General features: G+C 42.9%; 1 protein-coding gene across 1 annotated transcript; it reads left to right on the forward strand.

The window, feature by feature from the left end:
- Positions 1–267: 267 nt before the first annotated feature.
- On the forward strand, positions 268–19,431 carry ATP6V0C (ATPase H+ transporting V0 subunit c). Its single transcript, XM_035130777.3, has 3 exons — positions 268–623; positions 15,058–15,241; positions 18,545–19,431. Exons 1-3 carry the CDS (start codon positions 539–541, stop codon positions 18,747–18,749), a joined length of 474 nt encoding a protein of 157 aa, XP_034986668.1. The 5' UTR covers positions 268–538; the 3' UTR covers positions 18,750–19,431.
- Positions 19,432–21,200: the final 1,769 nt, after the last annotated feature.

Raw genomic sequence — 21,200 nt, forward strand, 5'->3', positions numbered from 1 at the left:
AAAAGCAAAATAAAAACCGTCCTCATGATCACAGATCAGCGAAATGACCGCGAAGGAGGAGCAGGAGGTGGTACCCTATGAAAAACCCTCCCCTTTCCCACTCCCTCTCTCCCTTGGCACATTCCAAGAGCAGGGGGGGAGGAGGAGGAGGAGGTGCCCATCTCGGGCCCACGTGACCCTCGGGCAGCCGCCATTTTGTCCTGCGGTGGCTGGGTATTTAGAGCGAGCCGCGAGCGCAGTGGCGGAGCAAGCAGCTGCAGGACTAGAAGGAGGGACGGAGCCGGTAGAGCACCGCTGCCGACGCTAACCAACGAGGCCCACCGTATTTGCAGCAGCCTCCGCCGCCTGTCAGGACGTTTGAATACCGCTTGGCGCTAGAGGACTAAGCAGTGGCGCTAGAGGACTTAAGGAGCCGCCAGCCCTTCGCCCGGCTCAGCTTGGCACCGACGTAGCCTCCCTCCTCCATCCCCCTTTTGCTGCTTATTCTTATTTTTTAAAACTCTCCCTCCCCCCGCCGGCTCGGTGCATCTCAGCAGCCATGTCGTCCACAGCCACCACCGCTCCTCCTGAATATTCCTGCTTCTTCGCCGTCATGGGTGCCTCGGCTGCCATGATCTTCAGCGGTGAGGCTATGGGGCATTTCCGACGAGGATACACGGGTGGGGCTTGGCGGTGGGGGTTTTGTTGAGGAAGGACGTCATGTGAGGAGGCTGCTGCTGCTGCTGCTACTGTGTGGCCTTGCGTAACTGGGCTGGGTGTCATCCTGATCGCGGCGGGGGGGAAGGCGCTCCGCTCAGCCAGGGTGGCTCTGCAGCAGTTGGGTGACTTGGTTCCAACCCACCCACTCACCTCTTTTGCACATCCTCCTGCCGCAAGCGGGGAGGGGGACAAGTGGGATCATTATACAGTATTGAAAGGGGGGGAGCTTTGCCTTGGCCAAACCCTGAGGCTCTTTCGTGTCTCCGTGAGGACGTCTGCTGGCTGCCTGTTTATATATATATATGCGTGTCTCATTTCTTCCCCACTCCCCCTCATATGCCTTAGGGGGAATGGGGGGCTTCCATCCCATTTCTCCCAGCACCTTCCTGCTCGTGTTGTGCAATTCTCCACGAAACCGTCTTCCTTATCCTGCTTTTGGACTTGGGAGAGGCAAGAAAGGCGTGGGCACGGGGAGGCGGCAAGTCTGGCGTTATCTCTTCCCCCCTGCCAAGGTGTTTCCCCTTTTCCCTGCCCTACTTGGAGAGGGAATGATCTAGTGTCTCCCCTCCCCCTGCTTCCCAGGGTTGGCAACCCCCCTGCAGAAAGCTTGTGGGGTGGTTAGGGAAAGGAAGGAATTATTGGGAGGGGGCAATGAGGGATGTGGTTCCTTGAGTCCTTTCTCTGCTTGGGTATGAAGAGTGCCTGCAGGCATGCTGCTGATTATTGGATTTTTCATTTCTTTTTTTAAAGCTTTCCTTTAAAATTAACTGGGGTTCCCTTTGCTTACAACCTGGGAGGGGCAACATGTATTTAGTTCAGATATTTAACTGGGGTTCCCTTTGCTTACAACCTGGGAGGGGCAACATGTATTTAGTTTAGATATTTAATCTGCCAGCTCTATATTGTATCCTGGTCTTCAATACAAGAGATGGCAGGTGTCCTTCCTTGCTCCAGCCTGCCCCAGTTCCAGGGCTTGGCTTAGGCGGCCTGCCCCTCCTTGTCTTGCCATTCTATGGTTGCAGGAATGTCCCTGCCCAAGTGATAGGGGAGAGAGGGCAATGCGGGGGCGAAATCCCAGCCCAGCTGGACGTGCTCTGCCTCTCACTTCCGTTGCTTCAGTGTCTACCTTTTTCTTCTTAATTCTCTCCCTTTTTGAAGGTTTTCAGTTCTCTCTGCCTTCTGTTGCCCTACTCCTACCAGCTGGCTCATTGGGGTATTGGCAGGAAGGGGAGCAGAGGCAAAGAAAGAGAAAAGGAGACTACTGCTGTTTCGGAAAGCAGAGATGCAAAGGGGCAATGAGGGTGACGTCATAGGGGAAGAGTATCAGCTGCTAGAGGAGCCCCTGGCTGGCCATGTGACTGCAGGGAGGGGGGGGGGTTGCAGCCTCCTCTGCTTCACTACATGCCATCCGGAGTGATGAATTAACCTAAACCTAGGTGATTCCATGCAGTCTTGATTCCATGCAGTCAGTTCATCCAGGCCAGTGAGGCTGAAACATCTTCCATCTTGTACCAAGCAAGCACTCCCACAAGGCAGTCAGATGGATGTGCAGCGCTTGGATTAACTTGCTGTCTGCTGGTTGCAAAATCTGGCTTATCCTTGCTGAGATGTAGCATGCAGCTTGGCCTGCCCTCTGAAGTCGTATTAAGGCATTGGGGTTGCTCTGGAACTGAATAGTTGTGTTAACTCCAACCAGGTCTTTTCCTATCTCTACACAAGACTTTCCTGGAGGTGTCATTCTTGAATCTGTATGTTGGCTTATCAACTGAAAGTCATTTTATTAAACTGACACACCATTCTGTTTAAGCGGAGAGGGCTTGTGAAATGCAAATAACACTCTGCAAGGGCTACCTAAATTTTGAGCATGGTCATACTGAAAGAATCTGTATTGGATGGGAAGTGGTGGTTAAATAATCAGAGTCCTGAATTAATAGCTTCTTGATTAATAAGAGTGCTAGCCAGCTGTGCCAACAAAACTGCTCTAGGCTCTCAGTTGCAGCTCCTTCCCTTTCACTTCTTTCTCTCAAAACCTGTCCATAGCACTTGTCCAAAAGTCCACAGAAGTCTTTAATTGCTTGATTGACCACTAAACAAAATGAGCTATGTCAGATTGCCTTTAATTCCACTATATAAAGCACCTACAAATGTAAATGTTTTTGGAAGAGGAATTTCAACGTATTGTTACTAATTGAAAAATGCAGACACACTAAACTTTGCAGCTTTCCGTAAATATGCAAGGATAATCTAACAAGCATTGCTGCTGCTGTTATCTGTAGCCATGTAAAATATGCATCTTGCTAAACTATTGCTGCTACTTTTAAGCTTAAGGGGGGCGTTAATCTTGACGCCCATGTACAAATTGCATCAAACTACCAGCATGGCTCTATCTAGCCAACTATAATTCCTTGTGCTGTTTAGGTAGCAATTGGAAGTAAGTTCCATTAAAGTTGAGCATAACTTGAAAATAATCATCCATCTAAAAGTTAGCCTCCAGGAGAATCTCCTTCCATATAAAGCTCCACTGAGCTATTGCACACCTAAATAGTTCTAGAGCAGGCTTCCTCAACCTCGGCCCTCCATATGCTTTGAGACTACAATTCCCATCATCCCTGACCACTGGTCCTGCTAGCTAGGGATCATGGGAGTTGTAGGCCAAAAACATCTGGAGGACCGAGTTTGAGGAAGCCTGTTCTAGAGTATCCACTGCAGCATTGTTGTTGTTTTAAAAAAAGATGCATAGCTCTTCCTCCAAGGAACTCTAGGCTGTTCTTTATTCGTTCCCCTTTTTACAACCCAGAGAGGTAGGTTACACTGACATAGTGACTAGCCCAAGGTTGAAGCTTTATGGTTGAGTGGAGACTTGAACCAGAACTAGTTAGTCATTCTAACCACTATACTATCATGGCTCTCGTTAAGACAATTGCTGTTTCTTACCTAGCACACTAGTATTTTCTGACCAAGCTTAGCCACTGATTTTGTCTTCAGGAATTATTTTACTGAAATCAAATGAAATGAGCATATGGGCAAAAGGAAAGGTAAAGGTACCCCTGACCATTCGGTCCAGTCGCCGACAACTCCGGGGTTGCGGTGCTCATCTCATTCTAAAGGCAGAGGGAGCTGGTGTTTGTCCGCAGACAGCTTCCAGGTCATGTGGCCAGCATGACTAAGCCACTTCTGGCGAACCAGAGCAGCGTACGAAAATGCTGTTTACCTTCCCCACCGGAACGGTACCTATTAATCTACTTGCACTTTGACGTGCTTTCGAACTGCTAGGTGGGCAGGAGCTGGGACTGATAAACAGGAGCTCACCCCATTGCGGGGATTCGAACCGCCAACCTTCTGATCAGCAAGCCCTAGGCTCTGTGGTTTAATAAATTCCCACTGTACACAAGAAGATTGCTGAACTTAATATGACTTACTTCGTGACTTTGTGCAATAGGCTAATTTCTACACACACACACACCCCAGGGGTGACAAGTTGAATAAAAATATTGGGGAGGGGAGGTAAGCCCAGCCCCTCATAATCTATCACAGTGGCAGTGTCCATCAACTGGGGGTGGGGGGCTTCCTCAAATATTTTATGTGGAGGGATCTTGGCCTCTAGGAATTGACTCCTCTGCTTTCCCCTGTCATTTATCCAGACATGCAAGATGCATGATCAGAGTTCAAGGGCACATTCTAGCCAAGTAACATTTCCCTGCAGAATACAGCTACATACAACTGCCTCTAATCTATTCTGGAAGAGCGTGGGGAACTGGATGGGTTCTGTTCCAGTGGAAACTGGTTGTGGTGGGGTTTCCAAATTGTGTTGCCAGGATCAGTGACTCTGAGAAGGCCAGTAACAACCAAAGTTGTCTTGGGAAAGATGGCTTGTATACTGTTTTCCTCTCAGCAGTTTGCTCTTCCTGTATAAAGCTGTCTTTTGAATGGGCCCAACAGACTGAGCTGCCCCAGAATCCCTTGAGGTAGATTCCTCATCTGACATGCAGATGTTCCTTGTGATAGCTAAATGTAAGAAGCATTTATATAGTGAAAGGGGTTGGCAGATGGCTAGTTTAGTAGTCTGAATGCATGATATTTCAAAATAGTGTCCCAACTGTAGTCTCTTAAAGCAGCAAATTGAAAACTTGCATTGCAAGTTCATATTGTCAGTAGCACCCCAAGTTGAGATTGCTATTGAGTATTGTTCCCTGCATTGGGCTAGACCTCTCAACAAAATAGCAATAAGGTGTGAACAGTTGCTTTGACAGACTTGTTCTAGATCGGATCTGGTAGTTGGCTAAACACCTGGACGTTTTTGTCCTGCTGTGTTAAGAGCACTGTTGAGAAAACCTCTGCCAGATAGATGGGTGTGTTCATATATTGAAAAGTGGTTTGATAGAACTTGCAGATTGAATCAATTTTTGGAAAGATATTCATGATTAAAACTACAGTATGTTGGACAACCATGCATAGTTCTTGGTGGATGTTCTGTTAAATACCCAGACAACTTAACTAGCAGTCTATTGGTGAACTGCAAATGGCACTGAATGCTAATCTTCAGAGAAGCAAGAAGCTAACTTGTCAAAGGCTTCCATTCCAGAGACTTGGATATGAAGTGTCTTAAGATGAATGGCTTAGTACCTGTTGGTTTGTCATTGAACACTGCCCTGGCACACCTTAAATAAGACACTATGTCTTAGTTCCTCATGAGCTGTGCAAGACCAGTCTACTACTACTAAGTTCAGGCCTTGTTTTGTGCTACCCAGCTTGAGGCAGAAACCATGTTGTATAAACACCCATATCTTGGTCCTGTACACACTAATTTCTGATGATAGTAAACAGCTTATAAAACTCATTCTGGTCATTGCTGGCTAACCTTGTGATGGTGCTACCTTTCTGCTTCCAGTGCCATCATGACCTTCAAGCATACAACCATATTTTGTGATAAAGTACTTATTTGGTGACTGATCTCTAATCACAAGGCTTGTGGGTTTTCCCTGCTTCATTGGATTATCAGATGCCTCTGAATGATGTGATTATCTAATATTTCCATGTAACATAGTTAGACACTGGCAGAAGGAAATGGGTGACAATAATTTCCATGTTAACTTCCTACTTGATAGAATCTTCCTTGTACAGTAATGTGCATCCAGTTTAGAAAGGTGAAACCTGGAATTGCCTGGCTGGGGAGCACATTTCTGCTCCCAATATGGCTAGCTGCACAGCTTTTATTTTTTTAAATCTCTAAATTGCTCTTTAGCTGGGTGGATCCCAGAATGGTGGAGAAGTATAATGAAAGCAAAACTTATATGTGTGACAAGAGCTTTCTGGGCTGCTTTAAAAAGGCAGCAGCTGTTAAAATGGATTCTTCTTTTGTAATTTCCTGACCAACAAGATTGACTAAACTTCACAGAGTGCTGTTACCAAAAGCAGATTGTTACAAAGCTTTAAAATAGCATTACAGTTAGCAAGGACTAGCTTACAAAAGTTGGGTATTGCCAGATGTTCGGGTTGGCCATAAACTGTTAATATCTCATACAGTATTCTAGTACACCAGAAACAAACACATGAGACTGCACGCCATATCTAAATTATTATTATTATTTTATTACTTAATAGATTTATATACTGCCCTTCATTGCAAGATCTCATGGCAGTTCACAGAGTAAACATACAAGGTAAAAACACAAATAGTTAAAACAAACAACAAAATAATACACACACACACCCCAAAACCCCCACACATGTAGAATATTAAGCAGCCAAAGGCCTGGTTGAAGATGACATAGGAGGAATCTGCTAGGAACTATAAGCAACCATTAACACCATACAGTATGTTATAATCTGGTCATGTCAAGCTGCACTTCAATAAACTTACAGAGTTCTGCAGTAGATGAGCATGTCAGTAAGATGTAGTTGCATTTTTTCCAAAGCTGAGACAGACAAATGAACATAGATTGCTGTGATCATTGTCCTAATGTGACGGTCACTTTGTCAAGTGTTTCATTCTACGTTTCTTCAATTAATCCATCATCCAATATTATGTTGGTCTACAAGTCTCCTTTCCACAGAAATGAGTAAAAGCTTTGTTTTCAGCCCTGGCTGACATAGTTGCATAATAGCTAGTTTCTATTGATGATGAGGTGGTGTTCTTGTGATCCTCAAAATTTTAAGTATTGTAAACTGTAGAATATTTGCAGATCCTGATTGTAACTTGTAAAATGGGTGGAAAGTGTGAAGGAGAATGGATGTCTGGCTTTGGCCTCTGGAAGCCCTACAGAGTGCTGGTGTTAGCTTTCGCTAGGCTTCCACGCAACTAAGAGGCCTACTCATAACGTTTTATTTTAAAAAAATCAATTACCGGTAGGGTTTGTTGGTGTGAATACCAAGTAAGGTGTGCTGAACCAGTCCAAAACACATTGGCTTTTCTGATCTCGACATTAAATGTTCATATAAGCTTGGAAGTGATAGCTTGCCCTGCCTCCCATTGAGGATCTTTGTGCCAGTTAAGATGGTGGAAAATCTTTTTGAAACACATTGCAATTTTCTCCCAAACTTTGCAAACATCTGTCGAATACTAACTTGGATCTTCATGATCCACAGACAAGGAACTGTCTGTTACCACCACTTGAAGTAAAATAAAAAAATTCCTTCAGTAGCACCTTAAAGACCAACTAAGTTTTTATTTTGGTATGAGCTTTCGTGTGCATGCACACTTCTTCAGATACCACTTGAAGTGAGTGTTAAGAGAAGCTAGAGATGTATTGACTGTTGTTGACAGCAGATCTGCAACCCCAGAAAGCCAGCCAGTTAAGTGATATTTCAGCTTCTAGCTTTAAAGCACTGCACAAAACATGTTTGAAGCCCTCTCCCCCACTCTCCAAAAAGAACACCATATGGTCTTTCAGGCATAGGTCCATCATTCACACTATAGTTAATTGAAGGCCTCCTCTCCTCTCCTCTCTGTCTGTTAGTGATCTCCAAACTTGCCTAGCAAAAATGGGATCTCTTGGCTTACTGTTGCTCACAATTTGAATGAAGATTTGAGTAATACATTTTTGCCTAAATAAGAACTGATAGAGCCAAGATCTTTAAAGCTTTTATCTGAATTCCCATGTGCAAGAACTGTTTAACACCCAACTGGGAGTTGGAGGCAGGGAGAGAAAACAGGAAGAGTCCAAGGATGGGAAAACTCATTCTTTGAATGTTTGTGAATGGCAAGTTGCTGTAAGAAACCACTGAGGAGTCAGACATCATGGAAAGAAGAATTGAGCAACCAAGATTTGTTAGCAAGAGGAAGTTGCAAAGTGCTTTACATGTTGGGTGGGGCACAAGTCACGGTGTGCTAGTACTTCACATTCTGGCAGAATTAAGAAAAAATTACCTTAAATCTGTAAGTAAGTAAATTTGTGGCCATGGAGACACATCTTACTAAGTCAAGTCTCTAGAAACAGGTTCTCAGTCCTATAGGCAGAATAGCAGTTGACTGTGGTGGGGCAAGTGGGGCGGAGGGAGGAGGTTGACTGCTATGTTAGCATGTCTTTATCCTACAAAATCCTGCTGAGGTTTTTCCAACAGCAATTAAGTGTACAGGCAAATAAAACTCAACTTTGTAATGCTAGGAAATGCCAGCTGCAAAACCCACAACAGATGCTGTTAAGTTGAAGGGTGAGCATATATGTTATGAAGTGTATGATATGCCTACATCCTTTATAGTGTTGCTATGTCTTCATTTGTATGGAAGTGTTCTCTTTAACGTGCAGAAATTTAGACCTGCTTGCTACCTTGATGGATTTTCTTCCAGCATGTGAATTCATGCTAGAAAGCAGGGTTTCTTCCTATAATTGCAAGCTTTTTTCTAACTAGACTAGAGCAATAAAAAAATATTAGGTTTGCTAGAAAGCTGCTATAATATAAATACATTTCCAAATAGCAAGTGGCTTGGCCTCTAATTTAGAAATCTGTACTAGGGTTGAACTAGTAAAATGTAACTGGATTTTGTACTCCAGTAAAAATTAATGAAGACTTGTATTTGTATATTACCAACCTTCCTTAGACCTGAGCAGGCCACTTACCGTAAATATTTTCACATGGCTTGTCCATATGTCCCAGTTAAAGCTGTTTCTGCCCATTTCTCATTTTAGAGCTCTGAAAGATTTTTGACAGTTTTTCAGTCTAAGGTGCAAGAAGGTTTTCCCTCATTCAGATTTGCACAGTATTAGCGCAGTCCTCCTAACTATTGTGGCAAGGATATGCTCTGCTTGAACACGAAGAACATACTATCTCCTAAATCTGTTATCATGTGGACTCTTGACCAAAGGCTGGCTTACTGTTGAATCAAGGAGAATGAAGTGACTACTGGTAGATCATTTGCCTTTATCTTGTCAGCACTTTCTAGATTCTGCTAATAAATCTTGATTAAAATGAAGATTCTGTTGCAGTGGGACTTTGGCTTTTAAGCTGAGACTGCAACTGAAAACACTTGACTAAAGTATCTTCCTTCTCAAGCAAGTTAGAGGTTCTGAAAGTAGCTCCTGATTTTGTGACTAAATTAACAAGGCTGTGTCTTAATTCTTTAATCCTTCTATAGATCACAAACTTCCTGGCATCCATGCAATATTCCACCACAATCAATATTTCTGCATGAAAGCTGTGCATGGCTTAACAGCATGTCATTAAATAAATTCTCAGAGCAGTGGCTACTAGAATAACTAAATTAAGTATTGTTTGGAAGCCTCCAGCATAAAACCACAACTTCACATACTTCAGCAACAAAGCTTTAGCAACTCCTTGCAGCAAAGACACTGGGCAAGCATTCTGAATTCTCATGATCATGGTATGCACTGTATGATAAAAATGCAAGCCTCTGACATGAAAAGGTGGATTCTACAACCTGTGTAAGATTCACTGTGTCTACTTGCACAATTTTTTCTTCAGTTTCAGATAAGCAAAGAGTTATTTAGGACAGAGTTGTTCAGCTGTTACTGTGCCTAGCTAAATTCTGCCAGCTGCATTTCTCTGTTTTTATAGCAGTGCATCTTCCAACAGGATTATTGGATATCAGAAAAGTGGAATTTCCTTGGCCTTAGCCACCCTTTTCAAGGTTCCTTTCCTGAACAAGTTAACTTGGACCCTGAACTTGGCTCCTCTGTGTAAGGGATGGAGCAATTTTTGCCAACCTCAACTACAGCCCCCACCACCACCACCACAAAAAAACCAAAAAACTTCTCAACATCAAAAACTAAAAAACCTAGGATCATAGAGTTGGAAGAGACCACAAGGGCCATCCAGTCCAACCCCCTGCCAAGCAGGAAACACCATCAAAGCATTCCTGACATATGCCTGTCAAGCCTCAGCTTAAAGACCTCCAAAGAAGGAGACTCCACCACACTCCTTGGCAGCAAATTCCACTGCCAAACAGCTCTTACTGTCAGGAAGTTCTTCCTAATGTTTAGGTGGAATCTTCTTTCTTGTAGTTTGAATCCATTGCTCCGTGTCCGCTTCTCTGGAACAGCAGAAAACAACCTTTCTCCCTCCTCTATATGGCATCCTTTAATATATTTCGACATGGCTATCATATCACCTCTTAACCTTCTCTTCTTCAGGCTAAACATACCCAGCTCCCTAAGCCATTCCTCATAAGGCATTGTTTCCAGGCCGTTGACCATTTTGGTTGCTCTCTTCTGGACATGTTCCAGCTTGTCAGTATCCTCCTTGAACTGTGGTGCCCAGAACTGGACACAGTACTCCAGTGTCCATAGAGCTATTAATCATGACTTCTAGCTTCTCTAGCACAACTGTTCAGCAAGTACAGATTTAGAAGATGGTAATGAGTCCATAAGACTAGTCATTATCTTTTGCAAAACTCTTGGCTGACATTTACCTGGATGTAGGAGGATTAAGTACTTCCATTCAGGGTTCGAAATTAGCAGGGCGCCAGGCACATGTCTTCATTTTCAAGCACCTCAAAGTCTGGGTGCCATTTTTTGCGCATGGCTGACACTCAGGATTACTCAAATGTATGTGCTTTGAAGCCTTGAAGTATATACAGTATTAAAGATAGACAATACGTTAAGGAATTTAACAATAAAGAGTAGAGTGTTTTAAAAAAGTATGGTATGTATCAATATTTTTATTGTAAACCAAATTAAACATATATTAACAATTTCTGCTAAAATGTGATATTAACAATGTGTCACTTACGAGCTTTTCGTATTAGTTCATGACGACCCAACCAAATGGCGACTAGACATTCTGTTTTGGTGCCCACAACCCAGGTCCCAGAAGCCATTTGGCTCCTAGTTTTTTTTTTATCCCAGTTTCTAACACTGCTTCCATTGCTACTTACCGGTATGAGCTGCAGAATCTGGATTTATTAGAGTAATGGCTAATTTGATGCATGCTGTGGGCAGCCTTTTTGTACTTTTGATTAGGACACTGTAGTCCAGTTAACATCACAATAAATGATGGGTTGGGGCAATTGAGGGGGGAAACAACAAGGCTGACTTGCTTCATCCCCTATATAACAGAAGTAGGGAAGAACATAGCAGAACTTTTGAACAACATGCACCATAGGATTTTTTTTAAAAATCTTCTGAACCTGATGTTTGTAGCCTAATATGATTGTAATAGTATGATCCTAACTATGACAGTAGTGAGGGGCGAGAGACTGTGTCGGCCAGCAGGTAATGGTTTTTTCTACCTGCTTTGCCCTATGAGTCTTCATAAGAGCTGTATCCAGAGAGAAGAGAGAGGGGAACTTTTTGCCATCTGGGGTGGTTGGTTTCAACTGTGCTGCTACACCTCCGGGGGCCCGAGGAACCTTCAGGAAGGAGTTGCTGCCATGGGCATTATATGTATACTTATTTTAATGAGCAGAACAGAGTGAAAGTTTGAGTCATGGGTGTATGGAGAGTGTGTATGTGAACTTAGCAGTGCTCACGGTAATTTCTTTTTTGGCTGCTATTTGTTAATGTTAATATTGTTTTATAGATTATAAATGCTGTATTGATCTGTTAATCATATAATAGGACTTTTGCTTTAATTGTGGTGATCTTTTCTTGTTTTGTTAACTGTTATGGATTGTAATCATTTCACTGATGATATGTTAATTATTCCACATGATTTATTCTGTATTTCTGATGTTCTGTTGTGTTCTATCATGTTATTTGTAAGCCACCATGGGATTCATTTGAATGAAAAGTGGCATAGAAATATAAATAATCAATCAAAATCAAATATGTCAAATGCTTATATAGCAATGAATTCAAGAGACATTCTAATCTAACAAACTGTTGCTGTAACTCATTATCATAGGGTAGACCAGGCACCCCCAAACTTCGGCCCTCCAGATGTTTTGGACTACAATTCCCATCTTCCCTGACCACTGGTCCTGCTAGCTAGGGATCATGGGAGTTGTAGGCCAAAACATCTGGAGGGCCACAGTTTCGGGGTGCCTGGGGTAGACCAACCTAAAGCAAGCTTATCACTTCAAATTAAATGAATGCATACTGATTGCTTGATGACACTGGTAAGGATGGTTTCAGTATTTTTTATATCTGTCAAATGAGCCTTGCTAGATCAAATCAAGGGTTTGTCCTCTCTATAGCTAATCAAATAACTCTGGGAAATGACAAGCAGATCACAGAGCCAACACTCCCCTGTTGTGTGTCCCCAACATCTGGTATTGAGGGTTAAATGCTACCTGTTTAAATGTTTGTTTGCATTCCAGGATGCAAATGGCTATCACTATTAAGGGATTTATTTCCCAAGCAGCAATCTCCAGTACCTACCAACTGCTTGTAAAACAGAGGTTTGAAAAGTCAGTTTGATAATGGAAAAAGTATTCTGTTCAAAGGGTGGGGGTGGGGATAAATATTATCAAGCATACGTAAGCTTGCCTAAATTAGCCCCCTGGATCCTTGCCAAAATTTGTTAAATACAGCCGTACCTCCATTTACATATCCCTCTGGATACGTAAACTTCAGGGTGTGAATGTGGGAAACCTGGAAGTATTTTTCCGGCTTTTGTTGCATGCGCAGAAGCACTAAACTGTCCCGCGCAAATGCACAGAAGCGGTCATCCGGTTGCAACCGGAGGTGCCACTGTATTTAAAACAATATTACTATTTTGAAAGATGCATGATGTATTGCTTATGTAAGAGGTAACCAGCAATCTCCCCCCCCCCCCAAAAGCAGTATCTGCGCAAAAATACACTTCTTGGGGGTAGGGGAATCGCTTCACTGCCCCAATAAAGATCTTCATGTCATTTCACTTCTATTGATGCTCAATTACAGATCACTTACTTGCTCACCAACCATCTGGTACTTAAACTAGCTGTTCCAATTTAATGTCCAGAAGCTTGTTTGTCCTTCAGTGAGATGGGAAGTGTTCATAGTGATTAGGTGGTCACAGTATTCACAATTTGAGAAGTGAACAAAGGTGGTGCATAGATGACACTTGGATAAAATTTGAAATCATCCATTAGACTTCTGCTGAAGCTACCACCTGAATCCCAATAATACATTTTAGATTCCTAGTATCAAGCCCATAATAGTACATGATTGTTTTGGATTTCGGCCACCTATTAAGTGGTAAAAATGGACCCTGGAGGAAACCCTATAAAAGCAGTTGTGTTCAGGTGGTCACCATGCCTTTTTTTTAGTGAGTAAAAAGAGAACTGAAACATTCCCTAGCTGGTTTTCTATGCACATGAAAGTGTCTGAACAGGCGCTCTGTAACATAAGGCTGGCACAAACACCGCTGACACTTAACTGTTTCCAACTCCACTTTTCCAAAGGAGAGTTTATGGTAGGGAAGAGCCAAGTGCTGCACTACCCCAGGAAAGTGTCATGTAAACATGCTGATGGCTTAATTAAGGCTTAATTTACAGCCAATAAACAAGCTGATATCTTGCAACCTTACTACAGGTTTCAGGTTTGAGAACTTTGCTCCATTATATTTACGCAGGTCAAAACTACTTAAAAGCAAAGCATTGCAATTAAGACTGGACTTTAAAATTTCTGCATTCCTGGGATGAGACTCTGGAAGAATACTGTAGCCTTACTGCAATCTGGCAGTGCAAAAACTACAACTGCCATAACATGTTACTGTCTTTATTTTAGATCCTTTATGATCTTCCTTTGAAGTAGATAGTTTCTGTACATCAGAAGCACAGATAAGCTACATTAGATCAGCTTAAAGTGGTGTACTAGATTTAGTTGCATTTGTGGTACATGGATCAGAGGCTCCATTGGTGATGCAAGACTAAATCAGCCAGCTCTAGTGATGAAGCCATTTTGGCACATATTAATGTAATTGAGCATCCTGGATCCATGGGCTCAGGAAGAGGGGCAAAACACTACTGTAAAGTGACAGTCTATCTAAAAAGTCCTGAAGCCATTTAATGCTTTGGCCACCAGCATATGTCTCGAGTGAAACTTGTCATCCTTTTATCTAGGATACTGTTCAACTTTCTACCTTAAAATAGGGCTTAGGGCTGAATGGGGGGGGGCTTTGTATTTTCTGGAGAAAGGTGTGTCAAATGGCTACAGACGGCCACCTGAAAATAACAGGCTGCATTTACATAAGTTGGTGGGGGACACGAAAGCTGAGGCCATGTTGTAAAACAATTAGATGCTGCTATTCTTTGCTTCCAGTGCTGCATCAAGAATGTTGGTCAGGAATCCCCAAACTTCAGCCCTCCAGATGTTTTGGACTACAATTCCCATCATCCCTGACCACTGGTCCTCTTTGCTAGGGATCATGGGAGTTGTAGGCCAAAACATCTGGAGGGCCGCAGTTTGGGGATGCCTGCCCTAGATTGTAGTCAGCTACCTGTGCGGTAGCTAAAACTTATATAGTCTTGTTGCTGTTTGCACAATAATTCTTGACACTATGCTTTGTCTACCATTTCTACTTCGAATCTACTGGCGGTGGCCCCTAAATTAGAAACAAATATCTTAGTCACAGTGTGTGGATAATATAGTATTGTGGTCTCTCTGAAACCTGGCTTGCTTGGCACATTGTACACAAGCCTAACTTGTAACTTGTGAAGCTACATTGCTGCTCAGGACACACAATAATTACTGTTAAAAAGCAGCTGATGGACTACATGGTCAGAAGTTTAGAAATTCTTGTAATTTGTAAATTGCAAATATTTGTAAAATAGTACTGTGTTCTATGTATGTATGACATTCATACCCATAGTGTGATTTTGTATTTTATTCATATTATAATTTTGCATGTTAACCAAAGTCCAAGATAATTTTACACAGTGCTGATTTCTGTGCCAAAAATGTCCCTCGTTCTTTTGTATTAAAAGGGTACAGTAAGCTTGGCAAGACTCACATCTGGCTTTTCTCTTCTTCCTTCCAGCGTTGGGAGCTGCCTATGGCACAGCAAAGAGCGGCACAGGCATTGCAGCCATGTCTGTTATGCGACCAGAGCTGATAATGAAGTCAATCATTCCTGTTGTCATGGCGGGTATTATAGCAATCTACGGCTTGGTAGTGGCAGTCCTTATTGCCAATTCCATCATACCTGCAATGCCACTGTACAAGTAAGTTTTCTTTTTGAGTCCTCTGCATTGTGAGCTATGCTGAAATTTTAAAAAATCACTGAAATGGCCAGTTGGCATGTCAGCTGCAGGTTTTTCAGTGGCTGTGTAGCATGTGGGAGTACATCCATAAGAGAATACGCTTTTCAGTTCCTTTAAATCTAAGGTGCAAAAAAGCAAGAATGTTCTATATGCAAATGATAACCCTTATTGGTTATGTTGCCATGCTTGACTAATGATAGCGCCATTTGGAAAATGGTTGCCATGTAATGTTTGGCAGCACTTGCATTAATACGTGCTACTCATAGCTTTTAAAAACCAAGTTAATAACACAGCAGATGTAGGTTAAATAGGAGAGACGTCAGCAACTGTGGGGTCCAATTTGCTAAAGGCCCCAGCTATTTCCAGGTATGTCCTTGTAGGTTATACTCAACATAGAGAAGCATAGCTTCAAAATCAATCCATCTTGTTCAGATTGAGTCTGGCACAACTTTGTATAAGTACAGTCGAAATTGCAAGCTCAAGGGAACACTGGGCTCTGTGCTTACAGTGGCCCATCATTATTTAGTAGAGTCCCTCTGCTTTAAGACTTAAGTTCTAGCATTGTGATAGAAAGGTGTTCAACCAGCTGGATTCAACTGTCAAATGCCTTCTGGTAATGACCGGGATAAAAGGTATTATTTTCAGCACATGCTGGGGCGGGGGGGGGGGATTTTTTCTGAACATCAAGCCCTCATGTAATAATACTGCAAACTCTTTCAATTTTAGCTTTTCATACAGCATGTTAAGGCTGTTGTTGAAACAATAGTACGAGGCCCCCTCCCTTGATCTGCAGAACTGACTGCTCACTTGAACCAACTGGGCTATGTGCGGTTTGAAAGCTTGGAGGGGCCCTCCAAGTCTTCAAACTGGATAAGGCAAAATACTTTAAGATGTAATAATTCTGACATGTGGTGCAGTAGTGAAGCACTGAATTATTCAGTGATGCTTAATTTGAAACATGTCTGTAAACCAATCTCTTGCTGCTACACTAGACTTAAACAGGCACGGATACTTGCATTATGTACCTAGAATGAGCTGAAACCCAATCTGTGTTAAACTTTCATGAGAAGTTGTAACAAGCCTGTGACTCCTACTGGGCATATCTGCCCTGTAAGGAAATAATCAACTATGAGTGCATTTTGGCTACTATAGTTTCTGTTTTAACTGTGGCTCATTACTAGAACAATAGAACTAATATTAATAGGAACTGATGAGATCATGTAAGAACTTGCATGTAGTAGCTGATGGCTATCTGGATGTCTAGTTAAAAATCCATCCAAAGAAAGTTGTTAATAACTTGCCAAGAACCGTTATGAATGGAGAACTTTATTGCTAACAAAGCAGAGTTGTATGAATGAAACAAACACAAATATTTGCACTAATTTTGTTACTTATGCCATATCTATCCACTTTGGGCTATTTACTTTTCCTCCAAGGTTTTCTTTCTTGGGCTTTTGGTTGTCACTGTTGAAGATCTGCCGACTCAGATGCAGGCTATTCCAAGGGACTTGTTTCTCTAGCATAACATCCAGACTTTAAAGCAAAGCTTGTGGCAACAAGATTGAACTGCAACAAGATTGCTTTTGTTAGGAACTCCTGAAAGTACAGTGGTACCTTGGTTTAGGTACACAATTGGTTCTGGAAGCAAATTTTCCCATTGAAAGTAATGGAAAGTGGATTAATCTGTTCCAGACGGGTCCATGGAGTACTTAAACTGAAGTGTACTTAACCCGAAGTATGAGTGTAGTTGGTTCTGGAAATCCGTCCTTAACCTGAAGCGTACTTAACCTGAAGCAAACTTTCCCATTGAAAGTAATGGAAAGTGGATTAATCCATTCCAGACGGGTCCGCGGAGTACTTAAACTGAAAGTACTCAAACCGAGACGTACTTATACCGAGGTATGGCTGTAGTGAAAAAGTAGCCACAGAGCAGTCTCCAGAGTCTATACAGTGGTACCTTGGTTTATGAACTTAATCCGTTCCAGAAGTCTGTTCTTAAACCGAAACTGCTGTTAAACCGAGGTGTGCTTTCCCTAATAAGGCCTCCCACCGCCAGTGCCCTTCCACCATTCAGATTCTGTTCTTAGACCAAGGTAAAGTTCGCAAACTGGGACACTACTTCCAGTTTTGCGGAGTTCATAAATCGAATTGTTTGTCAACAGGACTGTTCTTAAACCAAGGTACCACTATATAGCTAATTGTGGGCTACCTTGTCCTTTGCTTTTCAAAGGGGCAGGAAATGGGAACTTCCTGCAACTAAAATTGGTCTGTTTGGCAACTGTGAATAGCTCAAAATCCCCCTTTTATATTATTTATTAAATTTATATCTTGCTGTTCCCCCCCAAAGGCATCCAGGACAACAAACAACAGAGCAGCAAAACATTGCAATTAAAAAAACAAAGGGTTGTATCCAGCCAAGTTCCTACTCAAGAGTAGATGCAGTGGAATTAATGCGCCTAATTAAATCATGCCCATTTTCGTTAGGTTTACTCTGAGTGGAAATTAGTTTGATAAGACAGGATGCCAATTAAAACCATTTAAAATCTCATATCCCCACAGTTTAATTGTTAACTAATACTAAGCATGAAGGTGGTCTTCCCAGTCCTGTTAGACATGGTTACTTGAAGCTGACTTCTTAACAAAGCTCTTAAACAGGGGTCAGCAAGGCTTATCGGCCATGGGCCGAATCACTCCTGTGGAGATTTTCTGTGGGCTGGACCGGTGCAGCACAACTCCAGAAATCGCGTCTGCGAATGTCTGCGGTGCCAGAAATTGCTTCTGTGCATGCCCAGATGCTGGAAATCGTGCCTGCACAGAAGCGATTTACGGCATCTGGGCATGTGCAGAAGTGATTTCTGGTATCTGCGCGTGCGCAGACGTGATTTCCAGCATCGCTCAATGAGTCCCTGCACTGCAGTGTGCTGGTTTAACGCAGCAAGCAGGGGACTCGCCAAGTGGGTGGCTCATGGGCCGGTAACATGGTCTTCATGGGCCGCACGTTGCCAACGTCTGCTCTTAACTGAGCTAGAATAGCAGGAAAAACTGCTTATCACTGCACAGCAGCCATAACTTGGGCAGAATCTTATCAAGGCAGAATGCTTGCATAGTCTAGGAATGCTGATTGGGCCGAAAAGGCTTTCCCGGAAATTTCTGAATGCGTTTGTCCTGCCATTCCTATAAGAACAGTACTGGGCTGTCTCAATGTGGTTGGTTTTGTTTTGTTTTCGCTGCTAAACGTTTGTCTCCCTTGTTCTTCACCCGCAGGAGCTTCCTTCAGCTGGGTGCTGGTCTGAGCGTAGGCCTCAGTGGACTGGCTGCTGGCTTCGCCATCGGCATTGTGGGTGACGCAGGCGTACGGGGGACGGCACAACAGCCTAGGTTATTTGTGGGCATGATCCTGATCTTGATCTTTGCTGAAGTCTTGGGTCTCTATGGCCTCATTGTTGCCCTTATCCTTTCCACAAAGTAAAAAAATATATCAAAAAATCAGAGTATGATGTGTTTAAGAAAAAAGTTGAAAAAACAAACTAATCTCCAGAATGAAAATGGTCTCTCCACAATGTGTACAGTTGTCATCAGTTTGGTAGTTGATCTCTTGTAAATGCGCAATGTATGTTAGTGACTCGTCTGTCTTGTGTGTACTTCAATATTAAACAGGATGAGCTGCCTCAAGCCCTCTAGGCAAGGCTTGGGGGAAGCTCATGTGCAATTTTCCATCCATTCTGCCATTAGAGTACTTTATGTATAAATATGAACTAGAAATGGTAACTTTTTTCTCTTCACTGGATGTTTTATTTATAAGACTTGACATGTTCATACATATGGAGCAAGAGTTTTCAATTTCCCATGCTTATATATATTAATCTCATATATAGGTAGATTAATACACTGTGGGGTTAATTGTAAGTGCAGAGAAATCCTTGGATGTAATTTGAATCTCAAAAGATTGCTGTCGTGTCCTGGTATTGGAGTGTGAGACTGTTTGTGTTTATACAAATAACAGCAAAATGTCAGGCACTCCTGTGTTCCCAGTAGTAAAAATAAAAATAAAAAAATCTGTATGCTCCGGCATCAAAGTTGTGCACCCAGTGTTGGGTTTCGCAGTTATACGTTTCCAGATAATAAAATTTCCTCCACTACATCATTGTAAAGAGGTGTGTCTCTGTGTGGTTTGTCTGAAATGCAGGCTTTTGAAACACTGGCTCCGCCTAACCCTCTGTGTAAATGCAAGGACACCTTAAAAAGCGCCTGGACGTCAATAAACTAGTCTTGATTTTCCATTGGCACCCTAGTTCCTTGTGCATATTTTTGGGGAGTATAGCTGTACTTGTTCCTGTTTGCTTTTTTGGTGCTAGGCACAATCCGCTTTGTACTATGGGTCTCTTCTCTGCACAGCAGTTGGCACATGGGCAGCAGCTTGCTCAAAGGCATGTCTGTGGCATGCATAAGCAGGACTCCACCCAATTGGACTGTGGAAAAACAGGCTTCCTGATCAGATGGAGCCCTGCCCTCTATTCCTCACTGTCATATATGAGTTTCAGGACTGTCTTTGACTACAAAATATCCAAAAACTTTGGACTTGGATCCAGTGGTTGAAGTTTCCCAGGCACATTTTACTACTGCTGTGGGTTCAGTTGCAACCATGTGGAGATTTCTGGGCACCAGGTGGGCAACCACAGTTTTAAAACCTCTGCCTTAGTCCATCGTTATTTCCATTTCCCCTCTTCAAAAGAGACGATGAGATTGCAATCCTGTGCATGCAAATTTAGGAGTTGGCTCAGCTGAATTGAATGCTTCAGAGTAAACATGTGGCAGCTTTTCCTTCCCAGATGTGCCTGTTGTTGCTGTTAAGCATCCATTCGCCAGCAGGCCCCAAGGTGGTTTACAACAATTTAAAATTCACAATTAAAGACAGGTGGGCTCTGAAAAACACACATCTTGGATGTCAAAGGTGAGGGTAAAAAGGTGCATCTCCAGCATTCCCCAAAAGCTGTATAGTGAAAAAGCCAGGCACACCTCTATGGGTAGGAATTCCACAATTTAGGGGCTGCCCCAGAGAATTCTCTCTCCTGGGCTGCCGTCACCTAAACCTCTGAGAGTGGTGTGGAACTACAAAGAGGGTCTCCTTTACTGATCTTAACCCTCAGGAAGGTCTGTAGGGAAGCAGACACTTTCAGATGTTTGGGGCCTAAGTTACAGGTGGGTGGAGATACCAAAGTGAAAGGAGCATGATGTACCACTAGTCTCTTTAAATGAGCAGCGTAATTGAAAAATACAACCTGCAAAGGAATGTACAAAGCATGCACCCTTCACAAATATGTGTGTGGGGAGGGGGGTCCTATGTATTTTTTAAAGTGAATGATCCACCTATGCACCATTACCCAAGTCTAAATGTTCTGAGATTCTGATGTCTTATTGAGTGCAGAGGAGACAAAAACCACAGAAGGGACCATGTGCAGAAATACAGAGAAGTGAAACACAGGAGCCCAGAATAAGGTTGGTTCTCCCCCCGCCCCCAAGCCGTGTTTGTGCATCCTAGTAAGGATGAAGTAGGTTGAGGCATCCCTGCAATTACATCAGCAGGCAGTCTCTAGTGATTTGGGCCATTGAGAACTTCTTCGTGACTCATTCAGCCCTCCTCAGACCCTTTACGAGCTTCACAGATTGGATTGGAGAGCATCGCCCCCCCACCTTGCCAAGGCAATACTTGTATGGGTCTCCTTGCAGTGGTGGTGGGTGTCAGGGGGGTGGGGTGGGACATGAAATGCAGCATCTAATTAAGGAAAAAATGGTTTGGGTCTGCAGATAAGCTCTTGTGAAATGGAACGGATCGCCTTGTTCTGATTTTACATTGAAGCTCTGCGCTGCAGAGTGAGTCAGCCCTGCAGAGGAACAGAGAGGGGGAGGGAGAAGCTGACAG

The sequence above is a fragment of the Zootoca vivipara genome, chromosome 13, assembly GCF_965207765.1.
Source record: "Zootoca vivipara chromosome 13, rZooViv2.hap1.1, whole genome shotgun sequence".
Taxonomy (NCBI): domain Eukaryota; kingdom Metazoa; phylum Chordata; class Lepidosauria; order Squamata; family Lacertidae; genus Zootoca; species Zootoca vivipara.

Excerpts from the sequence above, each read along its gene's own strand:
- ATP6V0C (XM_035130777.3), top strand. The coding sequence starts at position 539 with ATGTCGTCCACAGCCACCACCGCTCCTCCTGAATATTCCTGCTTCTTC. Across the intron at positions 624-15,057 it reads GGCTGCCATGATCTTCAGCG|CGTTGGGAGCTGCCTATGGC; the intron begins GTGAGGCTATGG and ends TCTTCCTTCCAG. Across the intron at positions 15,242-18,544 it reads CCTGCAATGCCACTGTACAA|GAGCTTCCTTCAGCTGGGTG; the intron begins GTAAGTTTTCTT and ends CTTCACCCGCAG.